The sequence below is a fragment of the Plutella xylostella genome, chromosome 6 (assembly GCF_932276165.1).
Source record: "Plutella xylostella chromosome 6, ilPluXylo3.1, whole genome shotgun sequence".
Taxonomy (NCBI): Eukaryota; Metazoa; Arthropoda; class Insecta; order Lepidoptera; family Plutellidae; genus Plutella; species Plutella xylostella.
This window is the reverse complement of record NC_063986.1, coordinates 11,536,831-11,561,926: the sequence shown is the minus strand read 5'-3', so window position 1 is coordinate 11,561,926 and position 25,096 is coordinate 11,536,831. Positions and strand designations below refer to the sequence as shown.

General features: G+C 38.6%; 1 protein-coding gene across 1 annotated transcript; it reads left to right on the top strand.

The window, feature by feature from the left end:
* Positions 1-481: 481 nt before the first annotated feature.
* On the top strand, positions 482-25,081 carry LOC105387857 (high-affinity choline transporter 1). Its single transcript, XM_048621667.1, has 11 exons — positions 482-1,000; positions 1,923-2,107; positions 6,452-6,559; positions 6,984-7,139; positions 10,188-10,486; positions 10,924-11,053; positions 11,567-11,765; positions 12,118-12,252; positions 16,144-16,277; positions 16,861-16,999; positions 23,188-25,081. Exons 2-11 carry the CDS (start codon positions 1,942-1,944, stop codon positions 23,501-23,503), a joined length of 1,782 nt encoding a protein of 593 aa, XP_048477624.1. The 5' UTR covers positions 482-1,000; positions 1,923-1,941; the 3' UTR covers positions 23,504-25,081.
* The last annotated feature ends 15 nt before the right edge of the window (positions 25,082-25,096 follow it).

Genomic DNA, 25,096 nt, shown 5'->3' with positions numbered 1-25,096 from the left:
TTATCGATATCTATATTGTCTTAAAAAAAACAATAATGTCAATAATCAGCCTATTTGATAATTTTAAAGATGAAGGCCTTGTTTCGAGATTATCAAAAGTGATTTTCACTATGCAATATCCCGTGAATATCCCCAATATTCACCTACCATCATAGAACAACGCGGACTCGGGTGTACCCTCCATGCCATAATAATATATGTATTTTGTCTCTACCTATATGTTAAAGCCTGAAATTATCAAGCCATTTCAATACTGATTCTATTTGTAACATATTCTCAAGTAGCCATTACCCTCCATTACTCATTTGAACCATCCATCAATTTGTCAATGGATAAACGACCACGCTTCCCATTTCACCTTTCCATTCTCTGTAACTACCTGTGCGCGATTGTATCTGCACAGAGCGTTACCATTACTTGCTACATTCAGCTAATACGGTACCCTCTCCGTACTCACACAGAGATGGTGAGGGCGCTATAGGAGGCGTTGTGGAGAGGTGGTGGGCGGGCGGAGCCGCGGCGCATGCGCGGGCCGCGGGAGCTGCGACCAATGACGTCACGTGGATCGATCGGGCGCACAGCTGCCCCCGCCCGCGCCAGCACCTGTCACCACGCGGCTGCCAGCACCACCCGCGCCAGTGGACCACCAGGCGGGTTCATGTCTCGGGCCGCGCCGCCTCGCGCTCATGTGCGGGCTAAGCTTTAGGACCAGAAACAGTCCGTCGCAGAAAACCTCCCTCCGATGGGGCGACAGTTGCTCTCGGCCTAACAACTGACACTAGAGTATCTCGTTCAACTGTTAAACTGTGCACCAATAGTGATGAGTCAAACATATCGTAGTAATAAGATGACACGTTTAGATTATATATTTTGAATCGTAATTTTATCGGGGTAAGGACGTTGTTCGAATGTTTATATAGATTTACAAGTGAGAATGAGTAACTGTAGAAGTGTTTAGGAGAGTGGTTGCGGCGGACGCAGTCGGATTTTGAGTGAACACGTAAGTACAACTCACTCTATAACCTTTTCAATGAATGGAAATGATATTTTAAGCTTAGCAGAGTGAATAACATAAGGTTTTCGAGAAACGTATAAATTATGCAACCGATCACGATCGATAGACCTTTACCTGCTTGTAACCTTTTCCCAAGCTGATTCAGGTGAAAAGTTTTTGTGTAATGTAGCCGATAACAAATTTAAGGAAAAAATATGTACTTACTTAGCTGCTACTGCCATGTACCTTCCTACCAGTTTAAAATATAAACCCATCATTATGACCTATCGTTAAATCTTAAAAGAAACATTATGCACTGATAGCTTATACATTTGTGTTCTAATATATCATACAAAGCATAACAAAGTACTTAGAATAGATGTAAGTATCACAAACCTTTTGACCAGCCCAACTGTTAGGAAAGTTTTAATGTGATTTGTTATAAAGTTTCCCTATTTTTGAGAGAGGTTTTTCTTGTTCCTTTCTACGCGTAACATTTGTTTTTATGAAGACTAATGCATTAAGTTAAGTCAGGTTGCCAATTTTCAGTAACTTTTTTGTTTTATAAAGGTTTTAAGTCTGAATTTTGAAACCACTAAAGTGGTTTATATCGCCGTTGATATATTATATCTAAAAATCTATATCCAATCATCCTTAGATATTGCTCAATTAATTAGAGACCAAGCACCTCTACATTTTATATGTATAGCTTTTTGATTGGCTGTTACTAGGTGCGTTCCTATCTCCAATAACACAAGCTACGACAGCAAGCGGCTTCCTAACTTACAATACATATACCTCTTTTCAATCTAAACAAAAGGTTTAAGTACCTTAATTACCCTTCTCCTTACCCTATTACTTTGTTACTAACAGGTCACAGAATGTAAATCAGTTTTTTTATTATTCTAACCCCCCCCTCCCCCCGCAGCGTCACCACCGGCCCCACCATGATCAACATCGGCGGCGTGATCTCCATCATCCTGTTCTACGTGCTGATCCTGGCCGTGGGCATCTGGGCCGGCAGGAAGAAGCCCAAGGGAGATGACAGCGAGGAGGAGGTCATGCTGGCTGGACGGTCCATTGGGCTGTTCGTCGGCATCTTTACTATGACTGGTGAGTTTGCGTCGCTGCTGAGTTAATGAAGATATCAGTTAGTAGTATCCGATGTTAGCTGTATGTATATAAGTGCCAATTTGGTTTCCGTGGGTTTCGGAGTGTCGTTGGTCTAACTATGGGAACCCAAATAGGCTCCCTGTCGCAAAGTTGCTTTGAAAACGATTTTCGGATTCAAATTGCAATTAATTTGACTTTAATTACTTCGTAAATGTTACTTCTTTTGACTTCATGATAGGGCCCCAAGAATGTAACAGGGATGAATGTAAGTGAACTGTCAAATAATAATAGTTGGCATTCCTCGACAGAGTTGAAACGTTGAATACACTTTTTGGGTTTGATGCGAAAGATATTTCAGGCTTACGGAAAACATCGAAAAACAAGTATAATTAGAATAGCTTTCCCCGAAATTAATAGGGGCTGAAATTATCACAACATTTGACACGTGTGAGTTAATCAATAAATTTAATTAAGTAAATAAATTAGTAGGATACAAGGTTACTAGTAAGGTACTTATTATAATTAAAAGCTACGTGTGTGATTATTGATTAGTAATTTAAAGTCGACGAATTCATTCTTCAAGGTAAAAGTGTAACTTATAAATACATTTTCGAATGAAATAGTTTAAGTAGAATTTTCTAATAACGACTCCACTAGCTAGTTAACTCAACTATTAATTGTTAATTCAGAATATTGTATAGTACCCTTCATTAATATTATCAGTTCATCGACCAAAACCAATGCACGTAAACATAAAATCATCAATCATCATCAATGACAGAGATTAGGCATCAAGTGATTTTCACATAACACATTTCAATGGCCTGCCATTCAAATCATAAACTTTCTATGAAAATAGGTCTAGGTACACTAGACTCAGAGCATTGTAAATAGCTATAACTAGCCTTCGACCTTTGACCTTCAGCTGAAGGCTGTCGTTGCTCAGAGTTTACGCACGGCACTGAAAGTACTGGAGCTCTGAATGAATTTCTATTTTATAGCTGCCTTGAGGTTTTATTGTCAAAGAATTATGAGCATTATGATGACCTACAATCTCCGTTCTCAGAACTGGTTTGAATTTATTTATGGGCTTGCAGGTTTGTAGTTGCTAGCAAGCAAAGTAATTTGAAGTAATTTATTAACAGAATTTCGATTTCATTACAAAAATCAAAAAATCAAAATCAAAATAGTTTATTGTCATAAACACATTACATTCAAAAGTGGCAAGGGCCCTTGTACTAGGCGGTAGCCTGTCTTACTAGGTACCCCGCTCATCCACCAGGACAATATAAAAGCATTAGTTTAAAACTACTATTACTAAATGTATTTATACAAACAGACTAAAAAACTTCCAAACCAGGCTAAAACAAGAAAATGCCATAAATTTTACGTTGTTCACGGCGATTACCAAAATTACAGCTCAAATCGTTTTCAAATTGCCCCCAAATTTCCCCCCAATTTACATCTCATCCTTCCGCCATCCGGAAGCGGATGTGGTGGCGATGTGCGCGCTGCCCCGCGTGGGCGGCGTTTTGCAGAAGCGTGGGCGAGAATACCTGTGACATTTCAAATTTGGAATCCTTTGTTCTGCCTGGGACCTTGGTAATTAGATGACTGGGCGATAAAATGTACCCTGTATGTACAATTTTCCTTTGTGTTAGTGCCAGTCATAGAGGTGATGGGCTTGTTTTAATTACAATGATGTACTTGCTACGACAAATGCTACGAGGGCGGCGTAGGCGTCTACGGGCTACGAAAGCTTTCCTACGCCGTATATTCTTGAACTAAATTTTATGAATATCAGTGTCTAGAAAATGATCTACAAATAATGCGGGCTAAAATCTTATTTTACATATACCTACCTAGTGTGTAAACTTGCTATGCCGTATGCATATAAGTAATCGTAATTGTACTTGATATATAATTATGTATATCATCGTGTCTAGAAAATAAATGGTCTAGTAATTATGTAAGAAATGAAATACTGTAAATAATGGTCAAAATCATAAGTAAATCTTCTCATAGCTAAGCCATTGTTTCCTAAAATGTTTTCTGACGAAAACTCTTAAACTATCGACTGTAATCCTCCGGCTCAGCACTTCAGCAAGTTTGGTAGGAACGTCGGCTAGTAACGCCTTTTCCCACTTCTCTGCGGACATAAAGAGCTATTACTTTGTGATGGTAGTTTCTCCTCACATTGTACTATTGAAGAAGGCTTTCTGTACAATTTACGGCACTATCATGATTGTAAAGCGGTTAAACTACATAACTCTTCCTCTTTTTTCAGTATTGTATAAAGCTCAAATGATATAAAAAAAAATTATCTGTATATTTTATTTCTACAGCAAACAGAGATAGGTGGAATAAAACGAACGAGCGTTAATAGAAACACACAGCATCTAACGAACTCGCGCGCGAATAGAAATGAGGGGAGCAAATGAAACATAAATAAATGAAACATAAATAAATGCGACTAATGAAGACCTGACCGGAACGGCCATCTCTCCCCGTCCTCCCCTAGCGGCACGAGGCTGGAGGGGCCGCTAAATTTATACAACATGTAACTTAAATGGTAATGTAAGAACGATGAGGAATAATACCATAAAAATAAACATGTAATCATCACAACCCATTACGTCCCCACTGCTGGGGCACGGGTCTCCTTCCAATGAAGGAAGGGTTTTAAGGCCTAGTCCACCACGCTGGCCAAGTGCGGGTTGGTGGACCCCAACACAAGCAAGCTTGTGCTGAGAGAGTTGTCGGGTAAGTGGGCAACCCGACTGTCAGATGTTTTCAAGCCGCCCGAAGGCCTCTGACTAGTCTTAACGACTGCTGCCGAAGCAGCAACCGGGACCCACGGCTTAACGTGCCGTCCGAAGCACGGAAGCGTCCGGAAACATGTAATATAAATACTTATTATCATTATCAGGATTCTGATCCCGAATCAGGAACATAAAAATAAATACAAACACATATTTTGGTGGATTGAGCTGACAGTATGGTTCTGGTTCAGTAGGTAATTATTTCGATCAAAACTTTTAACAAAATCTGGATGATGTTTTTATTTTCCACCGATAAACCTAAATATGATGATGAAGATCACAGATGTACTCACCGAAGACGAGCGACAGTGCGTATCCGAAGGGCGCCTGGCACCACACCAGCCCCGACGTGTAGATGGCCTCGGCCGACGGCTATACCTACCATTAATAAAAACAAAATATGTTTATATACCGTAAGTTGGTATATTTATTTGTGCGGGGACGTAACCAAGCGCGCTAGAAGTTGGATAATATTATGCAGGGTCTTAATGTGCTTATCCCAAACTTAGGGCCACTTGCAGAAACATATTAAATCTAGATTTAGTGTCAAATCTCGATTTAAGAAACGTCAGTCCATATAAAGTTTGACACTAAATCGAGATTTAACACTTAATCTAGATTTAATATGTTGGTGCAAGTGGCCCTTAATGTGTCATGTTAAAATATTGAAATTAGCTCGTCTCATCCCCGGAGAGTAATTCTCTGAAATATGTTATAGGCACATAATATACAATTATACATATCTACTTTTGTAGCATATTATTATCTCTAGATAACATAAGTAATTATATATAGGTTTGTATAGGTGGCTAATTTTAACAAATGGGGAGTATCTCACTAGCTGACTGTCTCACTAAAAATACTGCTAAAAGCACACATATGAAATCAGGGTATCCTTTATAGACCTAAAAATCGTAGGATACGACATACAAACAAGTCCTAACAAACACCCTTTTTTCAGGCCAGGTTTATAAAGACAGCAGGTACTTATCTTTTATGAAGACGGATAAAAAAATCCTCTTTTATGTAATCCGTCTAACAACGCGAGATATGAAAAGACTAACGATCTCAGATTTCTTTATTATCCACCGAAAATGAGAAGAAACCAAAGAACTCGGAGCTACGGATTTATGTGGTCGTTTTGCCTTTTATTTTGGAGCGAAAATTACGTGTTGCTGGTTGTTTCGTAGATGAAAATCCCGATGTTTTTAGTTAGAAGGTAGTTTGCTACACAATTTTGTAAAAAGAAAACATTCAGTTTTATAATGCTCGTAGTAAGAAGCTACGTAGATACAGATACAGCCAATTATTTTTCAATCTAATAAGATAAATCGCAAGCGACAACGTTTTCTTAGCAACATAACAAAAACTCATTCATCTAGGTTACAAAATGACCCTCTTTAGAAGCTATGTATGAATCAACCCTCTATAATATACCTACATATCTAAAGCTCTCTTCCCCCCCACAGCCTATGGATCTACCCTCTATATTCCATTCTAAAGCATCCTCTTCCCCCCACAGCCACGTGGGTGGGGGGCGGCTACATCAACGGCACGGCGGAGGCCATCTACACGTCGGGGCTGGTGTGGTGCCAGGCGCCCTTCGGGTACGCACTGTCGCTCGTCTTCGGTGAGTTAAGCTGTGATCTTAATCATCATTATTAGGGCTAAAGGAGCTTCTTAGATTGACGAATCAACCGTTCCATTCCTTACAGGCGGACCCTGGGCAGTCAGCAAATGACGCTAATTCTCTAGCCAATTATTTCGCCACGGTTTTGAAGACCTGCTCTAATGTTTGCCACTGGCATGCTCGGAAGAAAAGCTTTATACTTACATATATTTTTTATTTTTTACCAACATTAATTCATATCTGTTCAGTGCTATTTGCCATGATGCCTCTAAATTCTATCGTAATGTTGTTATCTTGCTCTAGAATACATATCATAGAATAACATCATTCACCAGATATTGAAAAATAAGGTGAGGTTTTTGTTTTAGTGCTAAAACCGCACTACGTAGATAAGCAACCGAATCATCTACCCCCTTGTCCACAGGCGGCATATTCTTCGCGAACCCGATGCGCAAGCAGGGCTACGTGACCATGCTGGACCCGCTGCAGGACTCGTTCGGCAGCCGCATGGGCGGGCTGCTGTTCCTGCCCGCGCTGTGCGGGGAGGTGTTCTGGGCTGCCGGCATTCTCGCTGCTCTGGGTGAGTGTGGAGGTGTTCCGGCATACTTGCTGCTCTGGGTGAGTGTGGAGGTGTTCTGGACGGCCGGCATACTGGGTGCTCTGGGTACGTGGAGGGGTACTCACTGGCATTTATGAAGTATAAAGTAAAATTAGTATAATTGTTGTTATAGTAAGTCGTATTTGAAGCTCTTTCTTTGTCTTGGGCAAGTGAAGCGAACAATTTCACTGGTCTTAAAGATCCATGGACTTATAGAAAATGTATATTATATAATTTATTTCTAGATTTAGACTCTCTTCTCTAACTGTAGAAGTATTATATTTCGTTCACTGTGCACGTTAATAAAAATGTTCCGTTCCATATTTACCCAAACGTAACGACATTTACTCACGATCCTAAATAAACTGAACTTGTGAAATTTACGTTAAAATATATCTGTGAAATAAAAAAATATACCTACATTAGATTAAACGACGAATTTCCATAAGCAGTGTAATTAACTACATAATACGATGGCTCTTCATTTTATGTTACGTTTAAAAACTCAAATATTTTTGTTGCGATTTTAATTGAAAGTAAGTACCTATAAAATAGATTATTTTAAAAGGACAGGCTTGATACATAACGATACCATTTTAATGTATATTTCTGTAAACTATACGAAGTTGAACTTTTAGATTGTGTTTTAATAGCTCTGAATCTAAAGCTAAGTTCATTATTCTTCTATAACAACTTTGTAACGTATTTCACATCATGGTTTCACGAATTAATTATTTCAGTTTCTGAAATGGGGTGAAATTTCAGCGTTCATTATTAAATTATAAAGGATAGCGAGTCTGCGGGTGTCGGCCGATAATTACGGTTTGTGAGCAATTTGTGAGTAACACTGTAGCGCATATTTACATGGAGCTATGTGTGGTCGCGTGTGTAGTTTCTGTAATACAAGTAGATATTATAATTCATATATCGACTCAGGGGATGAATGGGGGTGCCTTGCTTCTCATATATAGTATTCACGGTGTGACGTCCCAATAGTCACAAAATGAGATTTCTCTATGCAAAGGATAACAGAACTGTGAGGATAAAAGGATAAATGGACATTTCAGGTTGAATATTTTTGGGTCTTACTTCAACTCATATTGATTTTCAGTCTAATATTAGTGTGGTTTAAGTATAAAGATTGTATAAGGTTATATCGATTACGCAGGGGGACTGTTCTGTTGTTATTCATTATTTATTGAAATTATACATACTCATGTCACGTCTAGAAACGAACGGATATATTTTACTACGTAATTAATTATATTAACTACTTATGCTCACGTATGTAATCCCTGAATGGGTTGACAGGGTTAAGTAGTAATAATATATTGTATAGGTACAATAAGTAGCTAGTAGAAATAACAATACTTAACCAGGTATAATTGAAACTCATAGCAGGAAATTAATATAGAGGTACAGGGTGTAATCCTTATCAGTGAACTAACTGCTATCCTAAAGAACATCTGAGACCCATTTTTTTACCTATTGGTACTCGCTAATTTAGATAATATTGATCAGTATGAAAATATGAAATACATTGCCCTGTCTTCAGCAATTCCACAGAAAGAAAAACATCAATGTGTTACATCAGCTCAATAAACAATTAAGTAGAGTAGAGGATATTCTTCGTTTACAATGGCGAATGTAATTAAAGATAAATAATAAATATCCCTCCCTCCTGCTGTACATACTCTTCGGGTAGTTTGCTTTTTCTCGCAATAAACTAATTGAAATAGTGCTTCTACTAGGTACTTTAAAAACTCATAAGAGACTATCATGAGATGTCTCAACAGCAAAATATAATTACTTAAAATACTCGTTAGTATATTTAATACGTGAAATGCACTTACATTTTATTGTCAAAAACCAAATGTTATTCAAAGTTCGTAGGCACCATTGGTACCACTACCTACCTAATCATTTTAATAACAGTAATAAATAGTACTTTTCGTATCAACTTGGACTTGAGCCAATCTTCAAGGTGAAACAGGATTTACTTTAATACCCTAATCCGAGTTGCGGAAAGGATTTCAAAGGAATCTCAGACGAAATCTCGTTAAGGAATAAGAAACTTGATAAATTAACTTCAGAACCTGAGTGAGGACCAAGTACGGATTTATGAAATCTAGTTTCAAATAAAGGCTAACGAGAACGAAGGAAAAAATGCGCTGAAGAACATGAATATTGTTTTGCATTTAAAAGACAGAGAGTTAGGTTCAGCGATACCAGCTCTGCTTACAGCGTTCCTGAACTTTTTTTTTCGTAATACCGTAGTGGCTGTGTTGTTGGTTCGGGATGGGGAAGGGGGTGAAAAAGGGGGAGGAAAAAGGATTCCACTTTAACTCCCTTTCCAATTTTCCTGTGAACATTTCAAATGTACCGCTATATCGGAAAAGGCTCAAGCGGGTTGTAAGCATGGATTGTACGAGTTCCTATTATGTTTGCGGGGTCGGGTGTCAGTGAATTCAGTGACTTCCTTTTTATTAGTGATGTTACTTAGGTATAAGTTACATATAAACGTTATATATTTAACAAGAAGTTTTTATTTAAGGGCGAGGCTCCTAAATTATATCAGATATATGTGTATATTTATTTATTTAGATTAATAACAAGACATTGTTGCGTGAATAAACACTTATATACCATAGGTAACTCAACTAGTCCCTTATGTAGGACATGTAAGGAAGTAGATGAGACGGTTGAACATATTCTGTTAGCGTGTCCACCTACTACAGAAACCAGATTACCTATCTATTCTTGGACCAACAACCTCAGCTATTGCAACACCCAGGCTTGCTACTCCAGTTTACTCGGGAGCTAGGCTGGCTGAGCTGAAATCAAGGGGATATGTACAAAGGTTCCACTCGAGAGAGCCACGTACAGGAACTTCACCCCCTATGAGAATAAAATAGAATGACCCATATATTACTTGAAATCAGTGCCTATTATGTACAAAAACAGTTTCTAAATTGAATTCCACTTCCATATTTTTCCTTTCATAGTCCCTAAACCAGTGTTTCCTTCCAGGCGCGACCCTAGTCGTGATCATCGACATGGACCACCGCACGTCCGTGATCTTCAGCGCGTGCGTCGCCGTGTTCTACACGCTGTTCGGCGGGCTCTACTCCGTGGCCTACACCGACGTCATCCAGCTCTTCTGCATCTTCATTGGCCTGTGGATGTGCATCCCGTTCGCGTGGGCCAATGACCACGTCAAGCCACTCAGCTCCATGGACGTTGATTGGATAGGACATATAGATCCGGCGTATTACTGGTTCTATGTGGATTATGGCCTGCTGCTCATATTTGGAGGCATTCCTTGGCAGGTGGGTGGTGGAATCTACATACTTGAATTTCATAAATTAGGTCCAGAATCCAGGCCATAATAATAATTCCTCAGATAAAACAAGGTTAATTCTTAGCGAATGATATTATAACTATCAATCTCATTCCACTGTCATGGACTAGCTCTACCTACATCACATTTTCTGTCACATACTCTTTTTAACCTTCTTCAGAAAATTGTATCACCTATCTTTTTCCAGAACCATTCACATATGGTATATACCTCAACTCTTGCCGCTCCAACTTTGCAGCATAGGTACATAACATCTTCAAAAGCTCTATCTCCCCTTCCAGTACGACTCTGTAATGATTCACTTCGGCTACCGATCCACGAACTCTCACTCGCAGCTAGTACCGTAAATTTACCTTGTTAACCAATTTTTATCCTGACCTCTCCTAACCCTGGTCCTCTCCGCAGGTGTACTTCCAGCGCGTGCTGTCCAGCAAGACGGCGGGGCGCGCGCAGCTGCTGTCGTACGTGGCGGCCGCGGGCTGCATCCTCATGGCCATCCCGCCCGTGCTCATCGGAGCCATCGCCAAGGGGACCGGTGAGTTGTAATAGACTAGCTGTTGCCGCGAGCTTCGCTTCGCTTTAAAAAGGTTTTGGTTTGGAAATACGGGATAAAAAGTAGCCTATATGTTAATCTAGGGTGTCAGCTAACTCCATACCAAATTTCATTAAAATCGGTTTAGCCGTTTTGACGAGAAAAGTAACAAACATACACACAAACTCATATTCACAAACTCTCATATTCACAAACTTTTATAATATTAGTAGGACAGGTATTGCAGGTAGTGAGGGCTTTGTAGCCTGCTAATTTGATGGTAAAAAGATTGTGTATTTACACGATGTGACCGAATGTGTTCAAATGTCTGAGGGACTCTATTTCAGCTTTTTGCATAGGTGTTTTTACGGCCTGACCTCCTTTGTTGGTCCTCAGCAGATTGGTGGACCAAAGAAGGTGGTGTTTTCGATTAGGTATCTCTTCTTGAGAAGCGTCTGTCTCACCCGTTGATTTAACTACCACCACCAATACTGATAGCGAACCAATCTTCTTTAGCCTGGAACGAGACAGACTTCAAGGGCGACCTCACAGAGAACGGCGAGCTGACGGCGGACCAGACGTCCATGATCCTGCCGCTGGTTCTGCAGCACCTCACGCCGGACTTCGTGTCGTTCTTCGGGCTGGGCGCCGTGTCGGCCGCTGTCATGTCCTCCGCTGACTCCAGCGTGCTCAGCGCTTCGTCTATGTTTGCCAGGTAGGTGAATGAAGTGACGAGTTGGTGATATACAGCATAGAGTGTCTGGGCCAGTTTTTGTATCTGCTGTTAAAGGATAAGCTAAGAAAATGTTGCTACGTGTCGATCGATGTTTCACCAGTGTGCGCCGAATGTAATTTGCTCCTTTTATCCCAAATCCTGCACTATATGAGGCAATGAGCAACAAAGTGGCCTATGTTTTTGCAAACACAATTAAAATCAATTGTATCTGCAAAAGATAAGCCACATTTTCGCTCACCGCCTCATATAAGTCTGCGTTGCGCGGACGTCCGCACCAAAACAAGTGCCACGCTCGTGCGAACGTCCGCTCTCACACGCCATTTCCCCACAGGAACGTGTACAAGCTGATCTTCCGTCAGCGCGCGTCCGAGATGGAGATCATCTGGGTGATGCGCGTGGCCATCCTCGTGGTGGGCTTCCTCTCCACCGTCATGGCGCTCACCATCCCCTCCATCTACGGGCTTTGGTGAGTACACTGGACTCAACCAGGATGAATAAGGAAGCTAGTAATCGTCATCATAAGCCTGTTATTGAGTTCTGCGCATAGGGTTTACCCGAGCGTCAAATCATTATAATATCAGCCTTCTTGATCCTGATTTTCGCCGATACTATGTAGAAAACCTGTATTTGTAAAACAGAGATCTCTCTAAGGACAAAGAGATCAAATAATAACCATGAACTGTGTTTACCAAAAATCTTACCCGGCATCTTACCCTTTCCTTCTGCAGTCAATGTAACCACTGCATAGTACTTCACACTACCCTATGCTAAATAATTACACGTAATGAAGTGATCGCCGAGGCCGCTCGTGCTCTGAGCTGGTGTCTGCAGGTATTCGGTGAATGTTGCAGCGGCGACGGTCACATTATTCTGGGTTTATGTCTCATGATGACAAATAATGATGCGAGGCACCGTGACCGATCGTAGGTGCACGCTGCCGCGCCAGAGTAGCGGGAGTACAGTGGCGACACACATACACACACACAGACACACACACACACACACACACACACAGACACACATACACATAGTACATTAAATACAGACTACAAGCGCTATAAGTAGAGCATGTTCTTCTTCTAATATCTTCTCTTAACGTGGAGTTATCATCTTGCCTTTGATTGTTTTCTGATTGACTTGAAGACGCATGAAACAAGAATGATATTGTGAAACTCTGGCAGACTCCATGAATACAAATGAAACTTTTAATATTGAGTTAAAGTCTGAGAACCATTTCACATCATAAAAATTGTTTCTTTATGAACTGATTAAACAAATAAGTGGGATTAAACAAAGCAATAACTTTGTTTCGTTAAGGAATATTAAATGATCAGCAACATTTTGTCATTAGCTCACCCATAAGCGGCACCCACTGTATTCTCCGTACTCTATAAGATATGATAGCAACGATTAAGGCATGTCGCAACTCGGCCCTTGTCTCAAGCTACAACTAAACGACGACTAAACCCGCCATCAAACTGCACTTGTCAGCTAATGTGTGAGTTACATTACTGGGTCAGTCGGCCTTAAACTAAATATTTTATTACTGCGAATATTATATCAGATGGCATATTAAATTTTGTAATAAGAACTGCATTTCTGCATGTGCATAAGGGCATTAGCGGAACGGACCCGATTAGTAACTACATACATGTAAGGACAAATTTTGATTTATGAAAGGTATTTTCAATCCTCTGCTTCTTATGTGCCTTTTCAGGACTCCTGCATAGGTTAAGTCATTATTTTATGTTATGACTTATTCCTAGCAGTACCAATATTATCTGAAGATACTGCATCAAATCTTAATTTCTAAATTCAAACTCTGAACGATCGATACCCAGCTAGTGTCAGGTGCATAGTGGATGGTCGTCCGGGGATCACAGCGAGGTACACAAGAGAACTTCGTCCGCGGATCAACCATCCATTATCTGTCGGCTACAGACGGTAATCTAGACCGGGATCATCTCTAGAGACATCTGATATTCAATCATGATCTGGCACGTTTTGATCCATACATTTTTTTAATTGGTAGGTAACTATAATTTAAAATAACGACTTGTGAGTTTTTCTAATCAAGGAATTTGTCTTTGATTAGGACCCGGTTTGGTATATTATTCGGGGATTTTAAATTAGCGGCCTGATTGAGACGTTGAAAAACAGCAACTATTAGGTACCAATTAACTAGTATCAGTTTGATGGTTATTACTTATTAGCGACGTTGGCGAGCAGTCACGATGTCGGTACAAATGGCCGAATGTTCGGATTATCCGCAGTTTACTGTCGCGATGATCACGACGCGTCCTTGAGACGGCCGGTCTCGAGATGTGCGCCCTTCTGTCGCACTACGAGATATACTATGTACCCTCAAACTACGCTATGAGCCCATAAGATTATATGAAAGTTTTATAGAATTCATTATGTTTGAAATAATATGTATATGAGTGATCTTCTGGTTTGACTTGGTCGAGCAGTTACTTAATTCTATTCAATACTTTTCTAGCTAGGGCTATGGGGTTTATAAACGTATGTATAACGGAATTTTGTATGGTAGCAGGCTTAAAATAAATCTTATTGCGTGCAAACAACCAATTATTATCCTGCTATGTTTACTATTGCTGACATGTTGATAGCGTCTAATGAAAGTTTTGTGACTTTTACAGACTTTGCACTGTAGTGATTGTAGCTAATATTATGGTCTCTACCTCTGTGACGGAAATAGTAATAAAACCTGACACAGAAAATTCAGGGAAATATCTTATAGATATAGAGCACTTTATTTCTGCATTTAGGTTTAAGGGCATACATATCGTGTAATAGCAGGACTAGCATAAGCTGGAGAATTTCCCCTATGCCTCCACCTTTTTACGGCTGAAAATTAGCTCTATAAAGTTTTATTGGTAAAATTCAGCCAACTAAACTAAGTACATCAATTAGTACGATGGATGTATGATTAACAATTTAGACAGGAGCTCCGCTAGCATATTACATCTGTCCGTATCCTCTACCCCGTCTGCTCTATATGTGACGCAAGCCGCCGCCGCCGCCGCCGCCGCCGCCGCGAGTGTGAGGTGCACGGGAGCGATCGTTACTCGCTTTATGATGGTTTTATCGTCATTGTGCAATGTGTAACCTGGCCTTAGGTGTCCCAGCACCATTGGAGGTCCGCTCTGTTAGGGAATGTATAGTAGGCTATTATACAACTGTAGGTATTTATGTTTTAAGTTAGATTTCGTGAAGTTATTAGAAATATGAATCTTTTACCCTAGTGTTTCCATACAAAAATTGCTAATGATTTTGTCTTATGATCTTTGATGAAAATATTTATTATAATTATTGTCACAAGAAATTGCCGTGACCTGTAGTGGATGTTTATGTGTAAAACATCACATCGTAACTTTGATACACTTTTCATTTTACTTAGTATTCTAATGTAGAGTCAAATTGCATTTTTATGCTTCTGATGTGCACCCGGGTGCATTGAAATTAGGAGAAATCTGCACTTGACGGGAACCTCATAAAATGTAAGATTAAATACTGTCTCTACATTAGCTGATAAGAATTGTGCACTCCGGTTATAAAGTTAAGAAAAGCCTTATGACATTATTCTTTTATTGAAAGTAATCCCACAGTATAACTAAACTTTAATAGAATCAGTGATGATGTGTGAATAGAATCTCACCACACCATAATAAGGTGCCATAGCATTAATGTAGAAAATATGACGCACGATAAATTAAGCCTCCAATTTTTACCAGCCGGTTCGTTGGTTCCCACAAATCTGCTAAACGTTTTATTAGGGTCGAATGATGAAAGTAACCGCGCGAATATAATACTTACGACCTTGTCTTAAAATAGGCTTGTTTATGGCATCCTCGCCAATTACTTTACTGTACCTTCGTTGCGATGGTAGGCTCCTCGGCACGATTACTGTAGTTTATCCCACATTCAGTTTTAATAAGGGCTTTGATAGGATTTCAAGATGTAGGTAATTGTAGTTACCAGTAGATTATTTTAGCATTTTTACCAACACAGTAAGTATAATAATATCTAATTCATATTGATGAACCCTAGCAGTTAGGTAGCTTCTGAAATTTAGAATTGCTTGTTAATTTTTGACAAAAAATTCTGTTCTTTTACCCCTATTAGTATAGAGGTCGATGTTCATTCCTTCGATACATAACATTATAACTAGATGTATTAAACATAAATATATACATACAAGAGACGGACTATAAACAATGTGGGAACAAAACACTCTCCTAACCCGCGTATTTTCCTCTCTGACCCGCATACATCTCTCTCTGTGACCCGCGTATCTCTCTCTGACCCCAATCTCTCTCTCTCTCTCTCCCACCAGGTCGATGTGCTCGGACCTGGTGTACGTGATCCTGTTCCCGCAGCTGCTGATGGTGGTGCACTTCAAGAAGTACTGCAACACGTACGGGTCACTGGCCGCGTACATCGTGGCGTTCGCCGTCAGGCTGTCTGGAGGTTTGTCGTTACATGACTGTGCACGGTTTTAGGTTAACGTTAACTAACTGAGAGTTCGAAATGAGTAACGATGGCTATCCATACAATTAAATTGCATGGGAGTTCGTGAAATAAGAAACATATTAATCAATATGTCAGCAGGGTTACCATACCTTTACATAATTATATACGAAGTTTTGGAGATCGGCTGCGCTAACTATCTTGTTGCAAATTACCTATCTACATATATCACAATAGCTATCGTTCAGTCGTTTATGTGAAGCTAGACCAACCCTTTTATATGTTTCATCGCATTTAACGTAAGTACCGATTACATGATATATCTCTGAAACTACGTATAATTTCGTCAAAAAACAGTCACTTCCCAGCAGCAGTACTCACTATCACCGATGGCGACTTACTGCCAGTTTTAAATAACTCTATCTACCGATGACTGGGTAGTTACTTTCATACGTTTTTAACACATTTAAATGTTACAGACTGTCAAAATCGTATGAAAATAACAACCAGCTATCGGTAGATAGAGTTATTGAAACTGGCAGGTAAAGGAACCTCAAATCTCAATCTCCCTTCGTCCCCCCAGGAGAGAAGATGCTGGGCCTGCCCCCGCTGATCCACTACCCGGGCTGGGACCCCGAGAGCGAGGTGCAGCTGTTCCCCTTCCGCACCATGGCCATGTGCATGTCGCTCTTCACGCTCGCCTTCGTGTCCTGGCTCTCCGTGTGAGTATACCTTGATTTCATACATACACATATCTCTACAGGAACTTCGTGGTGGACTAAATTCAAAAACATTCCTTCATTGGAAGCTAGGAGACCTGTGCATCAGTGGGGACGTGATGGGTTGTGATCACAGGGTAAACACTGTTACCAGAATGTATTTCAGGGAAAGTGTGTAATTAGTATTATCGTAAGTAATATGTTATTTTGTGTTAGGTGATTTTCTACATACATAGACACGATATGATAAGAAGAAAGACTCTACAGGGGAGCTATAGGAGCGATTAAGTAACGTATCAACTGTGAATTTTATACCTAGCAGCTTGCAGCTCAGCTTGGAGATTCAACGGCTTCTAGAAATCCTCTTACCGCAGTGATAATCTCTAGTCCGGATCTACCGCCGACACGCTGAGAAGAAGACGGGAGCAAAGGAATGACGTGGAGTGCCACCACTTTCTGATATAATACATTAAATAAACTTTTCTCTGACTTTTCAAGACATCTCCACTCCACAGAGTCAGCTAATAAATTTTATTCCTGCGACGCAAACTACTTCTTAGAACTTGCTTCAATTGCATTTTCAAGTCGCTAACTTTACTTCCGCTCCCGCTGTTAGCGCTGTCACTAGAAAGTTCTACAAAAGCTCAAAGGTTTCACCTTCAAGTATTCTTATTAACATTTTATTTTCTATATATTTATTGGATGCGGCTCCTCATTTATGTCGTTTCCCTACTGACCAATACCCAGCTACTTACTATGTTGTATTGTATTATAATGTCTAGCATAGTTTTACCGATTTCGATATACATAGCTAAGTAGGGCTCTTACAGAGCCTTTGCTGGTGACCTAACAGATAGTATGCTAGGGTCAAAAAAGTAGTGCAATAGTGCACGCTAAAGTGGCTATCGCGAAACTTGGGCAGAATCCTAGAAGTTTCCTGATTGTGTGAGGAACTTGACAAGTTTCCGCTGTGCTCCGCTCGCGCTATGAAAGTGCTCCAGATATTTTTAAGTAGTTTTGAAACTGGCCTTATATTTTTGTAGGTTTCCTTCAATCTCACTAACAAAAAGTTGTACCTGAGCATGAGTGCTTGCTATGTCATGCAATATGGGGTAGACAAAAGTACGTATTTACCTACTAATATTGCATTTATCTATACTTTGCGTGGATTTCTAACATTATTAGCCAAATAAGAAATTTTCATTTCATCCTACACGGCTACAGTTCAAAGGTCTGAAAATTTCATGAAAAAATAAGCGACACATTTATAAACAACAAAAGACGCCCCGAGCCATCGTCGTCTCTTGCGGAGCATCTTCACGGCTCCTCATTTCCATGCAAAAGGTTAAAAAGTATCTGAAAACCTGAGAGTTCACTCTATCTTATGTACAACGAAGTTTCAGAGCGTTACAGTGTAAGCGACTCTATCTCGTTGTATTAAAAATACCAATTGCATGATATCTCTCGTACGTTCTTTTTATGTCAAGTTGGAGTCACCCTCCTGGCGCCCCGCCAGCTTTCACCCGAGTGCATCTTGTACATACCCAGTTGCCTTCCTATACCTATTACTTCTTATATGAAAATAATTGAATTAGATCGCCCCAAAAAATAAAGTACCTATCAGTTCATGAAAAAAACTTTGAAGAATCTCGATCGTTCCAAAAGTCCTAACTAATATTTTTCATATTATCTGTACCTATCTGAGAATTTTTTTTTTTTTTTTTTTTTAAGATTTTATTATCACTCCACAGACTTTATGTCCGTGCCTTTTTGAGAGATCAATATATTGTGAGAGTTTGGTTGTTTTTTGTCTTCATCTTTTAACTACTCACTACTCAATGTGGAAGCTTATAATATATATATTTTATCTTTTATATATATATACCTATATATTATTAATAATTTTTTTTTTTTTTGCGCTCCTGGAGGAAAATCTACACAGACACCTGGGAAGGGGACCCAGGTAGTGTCGGCCTTTAACCGACTAAAAACCCCCAGTTGTGCATTTCTTGTTTTTTTTTTTTTTTTTTTTTTTTTTTCTTTGTTTCACACAGTCACACTTACAATTATAATGGCAACAAACATTTGAAGGGTAGGGCCAGTGTCAGCTGTCTTCAGAGAACTTAATAGACGCCTGTCAGTGGCCACACACTCCTTTTGTCATCGCTGTTGTTTTGCCTGGTGTTAATATGTGACAGTGTTCTTAAAACTATCTTAATTTTATTGGTTAGTTCTTATACAGATAATATTTTAAAGATAAAAAGATAAAAATTCATTTATTGTAAACATGGGTAAATAAAATGGTGTTACAAAAATATAAGTTCTCCATGCTTTGCACTATACAGTACGTACAACTTTTTGGATTACCTACACTATAGAATTCATGCAAATTTATATAAATTAAGTTCAAACTGAGATAACACAATAATAGCAATAAAATAATTAAATAGTCATACAATAATAGTCATTCATAATAAATTATAAAATGTCATTTAGGTAGTCATTAATTGTATAATAACATTTTTTTTGGAGAATACAATTCAGTTCATTTTTAAATTTAATAATGTCAAGACATCTTATATTGTAAGGCAGTTTGTTGTACAGCTTAGGGCCCATACACACAATACTCTTAGTTAAGAGTGTAGTGTTGTAGCGCTCAGTGAACAGCCTGTCTCTGTTGCGACCTAGTCTTAAAGTGACATCGGTCATTGTTTTAAATAAATTTGGATTTGTTTTTACAAATAGTAGTATCTCATAAATGTACAAGCAAGGAAATGTTAATAGACTGTTTTTGATAAAGTATGATCGACATGAATCAGTGCTTCTTAAATTAAACATTGCTCGAATGCACTGTTTTTGAGCTTTGAATACCTTATCTTTATCTGTGGAGTTGCCCCAGAATATAACTCCGTATCGTAATATTGAAGCTGCATTACCATGATAAGCAGTTAGGAGTGTTTTTAGATTTGTAGTACGTGAAAGTTTGTGAAGGGCGTACGCAGCTTTACTCATTCTCTTACATACATGGTCTACATGGAATTTCCAGGACAGATTGCTGTCAATCAATAGTCCAAGAAAGCGAGTGACATTAGTGGTTTCAACCACCTTTCCGTCATGGCTTACATTTATGTGATCTGGTAGTTTTCTCTGGTAAAAATGCATGAGCTTAGTTTTCTCCAGGTTTATTAAAAGATTGTTACCTGTAAGCCAGTTTATAACAGTGCCAAGTGAGTAATTTACTTCAATTTCATAAGATTGAGGATCATTGCATTCTATGAGAAGTGTGCTATCATCTGCGAATAGCACCATTGGAAGTTTTGTGTGAAGGGGTAGGTCATTAATATATAAAATGAACAATAGAGGCCCTAAGACACTACCTTGGGGTACACCACGACTGTTTATCCTCTGTAGAGACCTATAGGTAGTTTCACATTTAGTGTCCAAACTTATTTTGGTTATTTCTACCAATTGGAATCTTTCGCTTAAATAAGATTCAATAAGCTTATGAATATTGCCACGAATTCCATAAGAATGTAGTTTCCTAAGTAAGAATTTATGGTCGACTAAGTCAAACGCCTTAGTCATGTCCATAAACATTGCACAGCAGGGTTTTCTGTTGTCAATGTTAATCAGTGTTTGATGAAGAAAATTAAATATGGCCATGTTTATTGTTGTGTTTCTCCGGAATCCGTATTGTTCATTTACAAGGATATTAAATTTGACAAGATACTGGTAAATAGAATTATTAATATATTTTTCGAGAATTTTTGAGAAAATGGATAACAGGGCAATAGGACGATAATATTGAATACATTCTTTTTGTGAATGGGGATAATGACAGTGGTTTTGAGTCTCTTTGGAAATACACCCATTGTCATACATAGGTTCATTATGTAGCTTAGTGGGAATGATATTGATTCAGCTACGGTTTTTATGACCTTAGTCGTAACTTCATCATGACCTACACTATTAGTGTTCTTTAGCTCTTTTATTATCTTTAAAATGTCAGTGGGGATGGATGGTGGCATGAAAAAAGTATGATTTACATTGTCTAGTAGGTTAGGTTTAATGTCATTAGAGGGTAATTTAGGTTCGTCAATAAAATAGTTATTAAAAGCATTAGCAATGTCAGTTGGGTCAGTGATTATATGAGAATTAATGTCAATTTTTGAGATAGGCTCTTTTATGTTATTAAATTTAGATTTTTTTATTATTTGCCACATAGCTTTGGACTTAGAATCAGCAGTTTCAATGAGATAGCCGTTTTGAGCTCGCTGTGTCAAATGAATTACTTTTTTAAATCTATTTGAATATATCCTAAGTTTATTTTTATTCTCAGTTGTTTTATTATATTGATATATCCTAAGCAATTCTCTTTTCCTTTTACTGCATTTTTTTATACCCTTACTTATCCACTTAGGTGTTTTCCTGAGGGAAACTTTTATTTTTTTCAAAGGGAAACACAGTTTATATAAAAGAGTGAATAGCTCTATAAAGCTAGTGTAGGCAGCGTTTGGATCGTCGCAGTCATAGACCTCAGAAAATGAAATGCTTTCAACGTAAGATTTGAATTTTATTAGATTTTCATCACTGTAGTCACGACGTTGAATGTACCAGGATTTTAATGTGAATGACTTTTATTAATTCATGATATACTATACAATACCTACATATCAAAACTATACAATACATGCTATATACTATACATAACAAAACTATAAAATACATGCAATACGGTTTGGCCGTCAATATAAAATTAAAATCAAAATTCTCCTATTCCGCTCCATTTTGCGTTGCCAAAAGCCTTGATTGCTGGGCAACGACCTCTTTGTCCCGATTTTTTATTGCCATCTTTAGGTTGTACTCGAGGATCCGTTACTTCGGTGCTGTTATTGCCGTTTTAGCGAGGTTGCCGATAGCGTCCTCGGTGTCATCCGCATAGTAGGTGCAGGCGGAGGTGTGCCTCGACAGCGCCACTACTGCGTGAGGTATGCTATCGTGCAACTGAGAAATCTGAGAAACTTCATCCAAAAAGAGTTTAGCCGTTCAACCTAAGCACATCTCCAGTAAACCCGCGCCCCACGTGAGTTATTTGAACACATCTACAGGTGAAACAACCAATAAACCTACAAAACTTTACACATCACTCCGAGCTTCGTCCGGTAAATCAGACATATTGATTTTCCATTTCGTCTGAGTGCTAGTGATAGGAATCGGGTGGTTGTATTTTCAGATTTGTACATTTTAGTTGGCTCTTCGATGCATCTATTTTAATGTGATTAAAGAATCAAATCTATATTATATTAGTTCTTGTCTCAATTAGTGTCTAGTCTTTACTGACTACCTACTTATTATTCTTGTCACAAAGTCGTAGCTTGAATATTCATGCACAATATGTAGATCGCTGGTGGACAGCTCTGTTATTAACCAAACCATTTGTAATAGACATATTATTACTGTGCAGGGAATAAATACAATATTTCTGTAGTGGAACTAACTAAGGGTTGGGAATTAAAGCTATCGATACTTATTGGTTTGTGATTAATATAACTACTATTTAACTGAAATAGCATCGTGATGTGAAGTTCCTACAAACATGCACATTCTATTTTTATTTGACTCTTGATACCTAGACCGTAGACATGAAGCATCCTGTAGAGGCATAGTCAGGTTTCAAAAGCAAATGATGTTTGCCCACTAGCAATACTATAACCACTTTGTTTGTTCAAAGGTAAATATTGAATTTCATCGATGAACAACATGCTTGAATTTTCGCGTGTGGGCATCGATATGAAACAGTATATCGTTGTGTGTATTGATAGTTTCCTCTCAATCGTGTTCGATACATTATGAGCGTAACGCAACGATAATATTTTACGACAGTTACTTACTATTTGTTCGAGATATAATATATATCTCGACTGTCGATCCTGCTATTGTCTATTAGCAATTACGATGAGTGCTTTCATATTACTATCATGTCACGGATATATCAGTAACATAAATGAAGGTGATAAATTAGGCGTATTAACAATCATATTCAAATACTACTTGGTCAATTCGTTTTACTTTTATTTGATTTAAGAAATACCTTTGTACATTTCCAGTAGTTTGTAGCATTTCCCGTATGCCCAACAAACCCCAACAATCCGCCTACCTTAAACCTCAACACTAACCCGCTCCTTCCTCAGGTACCTGTTCAACAACGGCTACCTGAGCCCCGAGTCGGACTACTTCAACTGTGTGGTGAACATCCCCGAGGACATCCGGCGCGTGGACGAGCCGTCGGAAGCCGGCGAGCAGATGTCGGTGCTGGGGGGAGTCCCGGGCCGGCTGTACGGCGCCGCGCAGACCCTCGTCGGGCCGGACGAGAAGTCGGGCCGCATCAACCCGGCTTTGGAAGATGATGATGATTTAGATGACCCTAATGATGGCCCGACCCCCCTGTTCGGCAGCAGCAGCGCCCCCCCGCCGATGCAGCCGCTGGGCAAGCAGACGGCTTTCTGAGACGATTATTACCTCTACTAGGTGCTCGGGCGTGCTCGGCAATGTTCGACAGAGTTCGGCAGAGTCGCCTGATCTACATCGAATCACCTAGTCCACTAAGCTCAACCTCGTGACTCTTCCAGCATCACAGTGGATGGTGATAGTGTAAGTCACTCGGTATATAAATGCACACGATGTCTTAGCAAAAGCAATAGAGTATCTAAATGAATGTTATACTTAATGTTTGTACGTATTCTTACACGTTAGGAAAGCGACTGTTTATCGCAACTCATACATATCAAATTGTGAATTCTAGTCCTAAAAGGCTTTGCGTAAATCGTTAGAGATGATTATACCTAAATACTTAAATGTATGTAAATGTTTATATCAATAAAAGATTCCTTATTTGAGTCAATTAAAGTAGAGAAGAAGCACATTATAATATGTTTCATGTTGCTTCGTAGAGTCATGAACGTACGGTAGGGTCGACGCACACTTCGCCTCCACGAGACCAAAATGTTTCATCAAAAGAACGAGTTTATATTTTGAGAATAGAGTGAATATTATATTGAAAGAAACGTACCTAGTCGCTTCAAAAGCAAAGTTAAGTGTTTAGACTCTGTTCATTGTTTTTATCAAATGTTTAATGAATTATGTAGTATGTATAGAAAAGTACAACTTAGCAGCTTTAATTCTTTTATAGGCGAAGCTTTTTTATTGCGATTTCTTGTTATTATTTATTTATGAGATCAATTTGTGAGAGTGATCGAATTTATGGATTTTTGTGTAAATATGTAGTAATTTTTATATTTTAATTATCTTTATTGTGTACTTACGCTTTTTGATTAGCTTTATCATGATAGGTGTACTTACCTACTTAAAAATGTGTATTATTACTACTACTACTTAAAGGTATGACTATACCTGATAAACTAGTATGTTATATCTACGTGTGATTAATGTTGGTAAATTATGAAGAGTCGATTTTCAGCGACCAAGCAAATTAAATTCACGTATTGTAATTAATCAAGTATTGGTGTGTTTAAAATAAAAAAAAGCTTTTTAGAAAAAATATATCAAAATTAATGTTTTGTAAGTAGTATTACTACAAAACAAAATCAATATTTCTTAAAAATATTTATCTATATTAAATAATAATATAGTATACAATTTAATTATTATCGTTCAAATGAATGTAATCAAAACATATCGAGTAGATGTTTAAGCAAATTGTATGTGTTTATATAAAGTATCTGTCCACACGTAACAAAATATTATATATATCATGGTTTTATAAACCTATAAATAGATATTAAGTAAATGGCTGGTTAGAAAACGCATGTAAAACCTTCGCAGTTCAGGGAATGTGATACATTCACTGATTCTACGATTACTCTTCACTAAGACTTAAAAATAAACTATACATATCATGACCTGTGACTTAAATATATAATATTATAGATACTAGAGTGAAATGGAGACATATCATTACGTGTAAGTGTAGATTTAGTCCATGTTGTTGTTCTTCGACCGCTACTTGGAGATGTTTCTGCGCATTTCATGTAAATACTGAATACATACATACTCGAATAAATATTAGGCGTTTTCTGAACC